Raw genomic sequence first — 10,611 nt, forward strand, 5'->3', positions numbered from 1 at the left:
GAGAGAGGGTGAAGAGGCTCCTCCCACTGAGGGAGAGAGAAGGAGCCCCAACTACAGAGAGCGAAGAGGCTCCACCCACTGAGAGAGAGAGGGAGAAGAGGCTCCTCCCACTGAGGGAGAGAGGGCAAAGAGGCTCCTCCCACTGAGGGAGAGAGAAGGAGAAGAGGCTCCTCCCACTGAGAGGGAGAGAGGGAGAAGAGGCTCCTCCCACTGAGAGAGAGAGGGAGAAGAGGCTCCGCCCACTGAGGGAGAGAGAAGGAGCCCCAACTACAGAGAGCGAAGAGGCTCCACCCACTGAGAGAGAGAGAGAGGGAGAAGAGGCTCCTCCCACTGACGGAGAGAGGGCAAAGAGGCTCCGCCCACTGAGAGAGAGAGAAGGAGCCCCAACTACAGAGAGAGAAGAGACTCCTTCCATAGATGGAGAGAGGCTCCACCCACTGATGAGTTAGACCACGCCCACTAAGGTAGGCCGATCTAAAGACTTTGAGGAAAGGCTCCGCCCACTGCAGCGTCACTGTGATGCAGACAGCAGAAACACCTGAAGGGGCGGAGCTACATGCTGACAGGTGTTGAGGCAGAAAGAACCACATGGATAATTCTACAGGAGGTGGTTCAGGACTCACATCTAGACCATCAGGTGGATCCAGAAGATCGACCTTTGATGTCAATCATCTGTCAGTCAGATGACATCATCACTGTGAGACAATCAGATGTCAGGAGAACATCCTGTGGACTACTGGAGGACATGGCTGTGTAGCAAGAGAACGTCCTGAAGAGGAGAATGTCCTACAGGAGAACATCTTACAGGAGAGCCTAAAGGAGGAGAAAGTCCTAGAGGAGAACCCCGTCATAAAGGAGACCATCCTACAGAAGGAGAACGTCCTAAATGAGGAGATTTTAAGGTTCTTCAGCAGGAGAACAGGATCTGAAAGTGATGCTTTGAAGAAACTGGACCTCTTCAGACCTCAACATGTTCAACACAGAAACAGATCCTCTGACCGCAGAACAAAAACATCCAAAGAAACCTACAGAACCGCTCCTGAAGATGAAGAACTTTTTCCTTTAGTTCAGACTAAAAAATTAAATTAAAGCTTGTTAGAAACGTTTGTTTAATAAATCTTCGCATTTATTTCTTACTTTCCTCTAAAAAGATAGGTCTTTAAATGCAGCTTTGGGCCCCGCTCCTCCTCCCCTCCTCCTCCTCCCCTCCTCCTCCTCCTCTCCTTCTCCTCCTCCCCCCCTAGACGTTCTCCTGTCAGTGAGGAAGAGGAGCAGCAGGTCAGCAGGTGAAGCAGCAGCTCCTTCAATAAAACCGAGAGGAGGCGGCCGATAAGCAGCTGCAGATATCAGCTCCAATTTCCTGCAGAGGAGGAAATGAAAGAGGCGTCTGCAGCCGACCCGCTTTGTTCTGGTTCTGATGAAACTTTATGAGCAGATGGCAGGTGATACCGCCGTCAGGTCCAGCTCCTGTCAAAGGGATGAGGAAGAGGAGGAGGCGTCCATCACGTCCATGAAAGCAGCTCGGCTGACATTTGCAGGAAAACCTCAGCAGCTGTGACATTTCAGCTGCGATTAAACAGAAACCAGTTTCCATGTTGATGTGAACGGAGCCGAAACTGGAGTCCAGTTTTTATGATCATCGGACCGAGGTCCAACCGAAGGAGAAACAGGATCATGAATGTCAGAATAAATGACATCTTTTAAGGATTTATTTGAACTGTTCGGTTTCCAGATTTTTAAAAACAAGTCAAAACTATTCATACAGTCTCAAACAGTTTCCTAAATCTGTTAACAAGGTGCTGAAGGTTCTACTGAAGGTCTTTTAACTTGACAAGGCCTGTTAACTTCCTGTTAGGGATCACAATCGACTGCAGCTGGTAGATTTGTTCGACAGAACTCCTTGAACTGACCAATGCTCACCTGTCCCCCTCAGATGGAAGGAAAGTGATTCTGATGTTAAGGAAAAACCCAGGAACCACCAACCCTACCATGAACTGGAACCTGCTGGACCACCAGTGTCCCTGTCCACCAGAGTCCCTGTCCACCAGAGTCCCTGTCCACCAGAGTCTCTGTCCACCAGAGTCCCTGTCCACCAGAGTCCCTGTCCACCAGAGTCCCTGTCCACAGTGAGGACAGTCTGACATCACCAGGTACTGAGAGGACCTTCAAGCTGGACTGAAACCTGCAGCTGTCCACATGGACAGGACAGATGTCTTCTGGAGACAAGTCTGACTGTCAGATGAGACAAAGATTGAGCTGTTTGGACACAAAGACAAGAAGGACGTTTGGAGGAGTCGAGGTGAGGCTTTCAGACCTGAGAGCACTGAACCAGCTGTCAGGCACGGTGGTGGCAGCATCATGCTGTGATAATGGAGGAGGAGGAGGAGGAGGAGGAGGAGTACCTCTAAACTCTTCATCTTCATCTCAAACCAGCAGCAGGACGGCTGGAACTTGGACACAGCTGGGTCCAACAGGACAATGATCCCAAACAGAAGTGCTCTCCGATTGGATCAAAGATCAGAACTGCCCTCTGATTGGATCAAAGATCAGTCACCTGCTGAGGGGGTGTATGTATATATCTGATCAGAGACAGAAACATCTGGAGCGTCACAGAAAACTGTGTTGGCAGCATTTTAATGAAAGTCACAGAATCTGTACAAACTGAGCAGTTTTCTGAGCCTCACTTTGGCATTTTTACATTTTACAGATAAAAAAATAATCAATAAGATAATCAGCTGGTTGACTGATGATAGAAATATTGATTAGCTGCAGCAGAAGCTGCTTTCTGCAGGAAGGAAACCGAAAATCAGGCAGATTCTCAACTGTCCCGGTGAGCTCCACATCACTTCCTGTTTGTCCCGGTGAGCTCTACATCACTTCCTGTTTGTCCCGGTGAGCTCTACATCACTTCCTGTTTGTCCCGGTGAGCTCTACATCACTTCCTGTTTGTCCTGCAGTTCATGGCTTTAGAAAACATCAGGACAAGGATATAAGAAGTTAGAAAAATAAGAATTTTAATAATTTTTCATCTTTTTTTTACAGCCTCCTCTTCCTCCTGCTCGGTGGTCAGGGACATGTGGCTCCGCCCCCTCTTGTCAGGGCTCCGCCCCGCCCCCCCCAGGACCCTGCAGGTCACTACGACGTGAACTCTGCTCTGCAGCTGTTTGGAGGTCTGTTTTCTCTGCAGAGTCCGTTGGAGCAGACGTCCTGCCGAGTGGGACGGAGAGCTGCGGCCGATCCAGGTTTTGTCGGGGCGGAACCGTGGCAATCTGTGAAACCCAGGATGGTGCTGACGGAGTGAGGCAAGTCCTGCAGAGAAGAACCGGGTCAGAACCAGAAACGAGGCCTTTAAAGCTGTTCAATCTCAGTGACGGCAGGACGTTCACTGATTCAGTCTGAGTCAATTCACACAAACATGATCAGCTGATCGGTCATGTGATCAGTCCTGTGAACACACCTTGCAGCTCCTGATCTGCAGGAAGATGCCTTCAGCTTTCTGCAGAATCTCCTCGATGTCGAGTTTCATGGAGAGTTCGTTGATGTGCTGAAACACAAACACAAACTGTCACATGGAGAACAAGACGGGTCGAATGGACCTGGTTCTGAGGACCGGGTCAGACGGATCTGGTTCTGAGGACCGGGTCAAATGGACCTGGTTCTGAGGACCGGGTCAGACGGATCTGGATTGAAAACTGTTAAACAAACAACACCAAAACTGATTTAAAGCCTCATGTTTGATGAAAAATTAAATGTCAGATTATCAAAAAACAAACATGAAATTTAAAAATTATTCATTCTAAGGGTCAGAGGTCACTCAGTGACCGGGTCAGAGGTCATTCTGAGACCGAACACCTGAGCAGCTTCCTGCTGATTGGCCACAGGTTACCTTCAGGATCTCGTTGAAGCCGTAGTTCTCCTCCATGATCTTCTGCTTTTCAGAGTCCAGGATGGCACAGCAGACCAGCAGGTGGAAGTTCTGACAGGGCAGCCCGGTCCACATCACCTGAGGTGGTGGATCAGTGGGTCACATCAACAGGAACCAGAACCAAACTGAGACAGTCCACCTGAACACTGAACCAAGCTGTTCTACAACCTGGACCAGAACAAGCTGATCCAACATCCCAACATTCAGAACCCAGCCCGAGACGTCAGAGACAAATCAGAACCCAGCAGAACCCAAACGGACCTCCCAAAGCCGCAGGACGTCCTGGAAGTTCAGCTCTCTCTTGAACCGGATCAGCAGCCACCGGAAGCAGAAGTACAGGTAACCCGACTCCTGAGACTCTGAAACACAAACAGAACACTTCACACGTGACAAATCCAGCCCGGGGTTCTGACCTGACAGATGAGACCGGGCCTCCCGTACCCAGGTAGTTCCAGAAGGCCAGGTCGAGCAGTCGGAGCAGCGTGCTGAGCTGGAGCAGCTGGGTCTTCATGCCCTGCATCTGCTCCTCGAAGTTCTGGTGCTGCAACACAAACAGAAACGTCACAGAACCGTTGCAGAACCATCGCAGAACCGTCACAGAACTGACACAGTGGGGAAGCTAAAATAATCCCAACACATCATTACTGAGACTAACTGAATCCTCTCTGTGTCGGTTCTGATTCTACAGCAAACTGGACTTCTCACCATTTGGTCCATGAAGGCGACGAAACACCAGAACGCATCGACCTCGTTCTCCATGACGAAGAGGATCGGGGACAGCAGGTCACTCATCCCCTGGACGTAACCTGAGGGGGCAGAGACACAGCGGTCAACACCTGCAGGGGGAGGAGTCAGGAGAACCACGGCTGACCTGGACCGGCACAGAACCGATCACAGTACAGATCAGCTGCTCAGGTTCTGGTTCTTCTCAGAAAGGACCTGATGAGACGGAGCCTCGGCAGCTCATCTCCAGCAAAGCATCATGGGAAATCTGTGATGTCACCTGTTCTCACAGCTGATTGGCTGATTTGAACCTTTTAAACTGAAGGTTCCCGTGATCCAAACTGATCCAAAAATATATTTTATACCAGAAGAATCTGAGGATATGAACGATTTAAATGTTTAATGTCAGACTTTACTAAATGTGTTTGTCAGTGTGAAAGTTCCTGCAGCTAAAGTTCCTGCAGCTAAAGTTCCTGCAGCTAAAGTTCCTGCAGCTGAAGTTCCTGCAGCTACAGTTCCTGCATAAATCCAGCTGTGTTCCTCAGGAGAACATGTCAGAACCGTGGAGCGTTGCAGTTCTCACCCAGGTCGAAGTCGTACATGCAGTAGGTCATCAGGATGTCGTGCAGCAGAGTCAGACTCGGGTTGTTCAGACCTTCATAGAACCGGTTTGTTCGGTCCGTTCGGTTCACGTCTTTCTCTGAAAGCAGCGACAGAACATGATGTCACACATATTTACAGAATGTCTGAGAGAAAACACCGCCTGTCTTCATGAAGCTTTTGTTACTGCAGGCAGGTGAGAGACTAAAGGTCTGAAGGACTAAAGGTTAAAGGTCAGGAACCATCGGACTCCTGCTGCTGCAGGTTAAAGGTCAGGAACCATCGGACTCCTGCTGCTGGAGGTTAAAGGTCAGGAACCATCAGACTCCTGCTGCTGGAGGTTAAAGGTCAGGAACCATCAGACTCCTGCTGCTGGAGGTTAAAGGTCAGGAACCATCAGACTAAATGCTGCTGGAGGTTAAAGGTCAGGAACCATCAGACTAACTGCTGCTGGAGGTTAAAGGTCAGTTTGTTGTCGCTCAGTGAGACAGAAACCTAGAGGGGTTTAAAGTTCAGGGGCTTCTCTTCGAATGAAGACTATGATGAAGATGATTGTGATGTCACAGAGGTCAGAGGTCAGGATGATTGTGTTGAGCTGATGAAGACTCGGGGTTCTTCCTCACCGATCAGACTCCTGTAGTCCCTCAGCCTGGAGTTCCTCCTCTCCTGCTCCTCACTTACTGACTTCCACTGCAGCTTCATCCTGAAGTATTCGTCTCTGTTGGAAAAAAAACACACCGTCACCACGGCAACCATCCCAAAATAACCCTGCCTATATCAGTTTATATTCATTATCAGCCTGTGTGTGGTACGTTTTGGCTCTCTGCAGACTCTTCCTCTCCTCAGACATGCTGCTCCAAGGAAAATATCCCAGCAGGAACTTCCAGGCTTCTTTCCTCACAGCGTGACATAGACCCTGCAGGCGACAACACAAACACACGTCACAGGTCACATGACGCTAGCCCCACACCTGGGGGCGGTTCAGGTAACTCCAGGTTTCTTTAAATGATCCGGCTCAGATAAACCCAACAACGAGGAAGCTCGTTATTAAAACTCGTTAACTCCACTCAGGATTTGTGTGTTCGTGTAAAACAGGTAGTGTTTCACCCGGCGGCGTCAAACTGTGAACGACATTCTCGAGACAGACTCCAGAAAGTCTTCAAACGTTTGTAACTTTGGAAGTTTGAAGTTCAAAAGATTCATAAGACAAACAGGAAGTCGTCACGGGCATCTGGAACGTGCATTTTTGTGATTCTAGATCACCGGAGCTGTGAATGTAATAATGTCAGGTGTGTTAATGTCAGGCGTTTGTGCTGGAAGCGGTCCGACTTGCCCCCTTGAAGATTTTGTTCCGTAGCTCCTCCACGCCCTGCAGCCGCCCCTCAGCGTCGAGGTGTTTGCTCCAGTCGTCTGCAGTCAGCGGCTCAGTGCGGCTCACCTGAGGCCTCGCTCCCAGGTCGATCTGTCAGGGTCACAGGTGACGTCAGAACATGTCACATGACTGTTGGAGTCTGAACAGGTGTGACAAGTGGTTTATCCGGACAATCGGGCTACAGAGACACAACAAGGGTTGACGAAGGCAGCTTTACTCCTCTTCTAGTTATCATTAATAAAACTCCCAGGCCTACAGAGGAGTATTTACAGATTTGTTCAGCGCCTCACCCTGGTGATGACCTCAAAGCCCGGTTCCTCCTGCTGATTGATCTCCAGACCCGGGATGACTTCACCCAGCAGGTCCGCCACCTCCTCCGGGGGGCGCTGCTGCTGCTCCTCCGCCCCCCGCAGAGCATCGAAGATGTAGTTGGTGACCTTGGAGAGGCCGCCCAACGTGGCGACGTACGGGTCACGCTGAAACCTCTGCGGGAGGAAATCACAAATCAGCGAGAGGCTTGACCAACACAAGGCTCGGCAAACGATCCGAAACTCAGTGAGTCACACGAGGCACGTTGATCCAAGACTTACAGACCGATCCAAGACTTACAGACTGATCCAAGACTTACAGACCGATCCAAGACTTAGAGACCGATCCAAGACTTACAGACCGATCCAAGACTTACAGACTGATCCAAGACTTACAGACCGATCCAAGACTTACAGACCGATCCAAGACTTACAGACCGATCCAAGACTTACAGACCGATCCAAGACTTAGAGACCGATCCAAGACTTACAGACTGATCTAAGGGTTGGTGAACGAACTGAGGCTCTCCAACTTATCAGACGCTCAGTGACTAACTCACGACCGATCCAAGGCTCGGCTATTGAACTCTATAACTGATCATAAACTCTGCGACTGATTGGAAACTCAGCGAAGTATATGAGACTCAGCAACTAACTGGGAAGTTGGCTCCTCCCGGAGGTGTCCAGGTGACAGCCTAAAGGTTGACCTGAAGCTCTGCGGCTAAAAATCAGTGACTAACCAGAAACTCTGAGACTAACTGAAAACAGCATCTGACCGAAGACTTATTGACTGACTGGAGGCTCACAGATTAATCTTGGGCTCAGTGACTAACTGATCTGAAGCCCCGCCCTGAGACCACCTGTCCTCTCAGGAGCTCCGCCTCCTGCCTGTGTGACATCATGTTTCTTTGAGGTGTGAGTGGTTGTGGAGCAGCAGGTGTGTTTCATTCTTACGTGAACAAGGCCAAAGTTGTTGTCGTCCAGCAGGTTCTCGAAGGACTGCGACAGGACTTTGTTTGGGGTGCTGACCAGCAGACACGTTTGATCACCAGGAGACCTGAAACATCACACAGAGCGCGGTCAGACTCCGCTCACCGGGAAGTCTGTGCGTTTGTTTGTGTATTTTAATGCCACGTAGCTCCGAGCCCAAACACCCACCGCTGATGCAGCCTTTGACTGCAGATAAGAACTTTAATAAAGCTATCAGCGCTGCAGCAGCTGCGAGCGCCGTCCCGTAATCTCACTTCATCTCCGCCTCAGAAGACGCGTCACGCCGCATGAATTAGCATATAAATGACTCGACTCCACAGAGTCGCTGGAACAGATCCTCTGTTTCAAACACGACGCCTAAAAATATTAGCGACTGTCAATTCCTTTTTGATGCGTTTTCTCTGTCACTCAGCTGGATCGTATATCTGATCAGAGGGTCGGCTTTTTCCCTGAACATCAGACAGGAACTTCCTCTCAGACACTGGTTACATCCTGAGATATAGAACATCATCACCTGAAGTCTGACTCCACCCCCTTCACATGTTTGACCCCACCCACTGAGATGTTTGACCCCGCCCCTGACATGCAGAACCATTCTTGCTGGTACTCACTCTGTGAGCAGAGAGAACCTCCTCAGGCTGTCCAGGAACTCCCTGCTGCCGCCCTGGTGGAAGTGCAAGGCAGGCAGGGGGGCGGAGGGCTCCTTCAGGTGGAGGATGAGGAAGGTCCAACCTTCATCCTTCACCGTAATGGACCTGAGGTCGCTGACGCTGACCGAGAAGGCCCAGCGGCTCCTCCCCTGGCTGTGACTCAGAGAGCCTGAGAGACAAGACGCAGGGCTCAGAAAACAAGTTTCCTGCCTCCAGCTGCAGAACATCTGCTTCCACCAGCTGACCAGAACCAGTCTGGTCCAACGCAGCGAGCACCGTCAGCTGACAGGAAGTCAAAGAACCCACCCTCTCCGTTGGCGCAGGGCTTCTTCCTGAAGGAAACGGCGTTCACCATGTCCCACTCTGTCTCGTAGCTCTGCTGCGTCTCCAGCAGCTGGTGGGACTGGGACTTGTCCCGGGGAGACTGGGCCCACTCCACGACCGAACTGGAGTCCTGAACACGCAGAGAACACACCTGAACGTCACCTGAGGTCAGGTCACCATGTCACAGGGCAACCAGACACCTACCTGTCCGGCACACAGCATGTTGGACGGGTCCACTGAGTCCTCCAGGGGGCGGTACTCCACCAGAACCTCGGCATCCTGCAGCACACAGAACCATCAATCAGCTGTCAATCAACACAGTGAGCTGATTGGATCAGAAACCTAAATCTGACACACCTCCACTTCTCTGATCTTTAGTAAACAAACATGATCACGTGACACGAGTGGTCGCTGCCATCAGCTGTCACGTGGCACCTGAGGTGTGTTCTCACCTTCTCCAGAATCCGGAGGGACCCAGAAAGCAGCAGATCCTGATCCGTGCCTCCTTCATCTGCGCCCGGATGGATGAAAACTCCGTCGAGCTCAAAAATCACCTGCGAGGCAGAGAAATTAACTTCATACCGCAACAAAACAGTTTAACAGGAACCACCGCCGAACCAGAACCGAACTTTGTTAGTTTCGGGCGGAACAGAAAGCACTGCAGCTGTGACACGGCCCGAACCGTGACGGCGGCGGTGTTTCTGGGCTTTCCTCAGCCCGGCTCCACCTTAACAACACCGGGCCGTCCTCCTGGACCCTCCCGCGGCTCACCGACAGCCGGGTAACCGGGTCGGGTCAGGACCAGCCGAGTCGGGTCAGGAGTCAGCAGCGGCCGACGGTCAGCCGCCTCTCCGGGCTGCTCCCAGCAGCTGGTGTCGGTGTAGCTGCGGGGCAGTTAGCCTCATAGCTAACCCTGCGGCGACAACCGGAAGTCCCCGAGGACACACATCCGCCGGACAGGTCCGGTGTCTGAACTCGGCCCGGTCCGGGTTCGAACACCCCGTTCTAACCCCTGTAGACCGCCACAGATGTTTCATGTTTTTACCTTCAGCACGGAGTCCGCCGCCATGTTGCTGCTCTCCGTGTGACGATGGCGCGTCACGTGACAGGCAGCTACCAAAACAAAACTGACAGCTCAGCTTCCGGTTTACAAAAAAAAAGAAAAACTACTTCCGGTGAAAAAATAAATATACGTAAAATAAACTAAAACTGTGACAGTAAAGTAAAATAAAAAAATTTAAACACTCACAATTAAAGGAAGACCGGAAGCTGAGCTGTCAAAAAAAGAGGCTTCCGGTAAAGAAAATAAAATGAATATAAGACACTTAATTAAAATATTAGATATAATATGAAAATAAAACCTTAAAATTAGGAACAGAGCGATTGTTTTTAACGATTTTATTATTACATCACTATTTAATATAATCTGCAGACTTTTTAAGTTTATTTTCTGTAAACAAACAAACAAAGTTATTTAAAGTTTTCTTGTAATCTTGTGTTATTCAAAAAAGTTAAAAAACAAAAACAACTGGACTTCTATTCTGTAGTTGAAGACGTTTCGCTTCTCATCTGAGGAGCTTTCTCAATTCAGAAATAGAGAGTGTGGAGTTGAGCTTTTAAAGCTGATATGTGATGTAAGCTGGATTGCTTGCAGATTGTTCTCACTCTCCTAACAATAGAGGCTCGTTAGGGTCCTTGTTTGTCTGACTCACTGATGGG

The 10,611-nt window shown here is 50.1% G+C and overlaps 1 protein-coding gene across 3 annotated transcripts in view; it reads right to left on the reverse strand.

The window, feature by feature from the left end:
• tbc1d15 (TBC1 domain family, member 15) overlaps positions 1–10,037 on the reverse strand; it is a 24,557-nt gene extending 14,520 nt beyond the window's left edge. Inside the window, exons 1-17 of one of the 3 annotated variants that reach the window (XM_017441750.3) lie at positions 9,938–10,037; positions 9,345–9,446; positions 9,097–9,171; positions 8,875–9,022; positions 8,530–8,737; positions 7,883–7,985; positions 6,911–7,105; positions 6,582–6,710; positions 6,061–6,164; positions 5,872–5,966; positions 5,232–5,348; positions 4,631–4,731; positions 4,367–4,466; positions 4,187–4,284; positions 3,887–4,003; positions 3,458–3,544; positions 3,125–3,309 (exon numbers count right to left, since the gene is read on the reverse strand). In XM_017441750.3, coding sequence (XP_017297239.1) covers positions 3,136–3,309; positions 3,458–3,544; positions 3,887–4,003; positions 4,187–4,284; positions 4,367–4,466; positions 4,631–4,731; positions 5,232–5,348; positions 5,872–5,966; positions 6,061–6,164; positions 6,582–6,710; positions 6,911–7,105; positions 7,883–7,985; positions 8,530–8,737; positions 8,875–9,022; positions 9,097–9,171; positions 9,345–9,446; positions 9,938–9,961 — 1,977 coding nt within the window. In that variant the 5' untranslated portion in view covers positions 9,962–10,037 and the 3' untranslated portion in view covers positions 3,125–3,135. Of the gene's footprint in view, positions 1–2,617; positions 3,310–3,457; positions 3,545–3,886; positions 4,004–4,186; positions 4,285–4,338; positions 4,467–4,630; positions 4,732–5,231; positions 5,349–5,871; positions 5,967–6,060; positions 6,165–6,581; positions 6,711–6,910; positions 7,106–7,882; positions 7,986–8,529; positions 8,738–8,874; positions 9,023–9,096; positions 9,172–9,344; positions 9,447–9,937 lie in introns of those variants that run through there. The other 2 variants (XM_017441749.3, XM_037978383.1) reach the window with 2 other exon arrangements.
• Between the last annotated feature and the right edge of the window lie 574 nt (positions 10,038–10,611).

The sequence above is a fragment of the Kryptolebias marmoratus genome, linkage group LG11, assembly GCF_001649575.2.
Source record: "Kryptolebias marmoratus isolate JLee-2015 linkage group LG11, ASM164957v2, whole genome shotgun sequence".
NCBI lineage: Eukaryota > Metazoa > Chordata > Actinopteri > Cyprinodontiformes > Rivulidae > Kryptolebias > Kryptolebias marmoratus.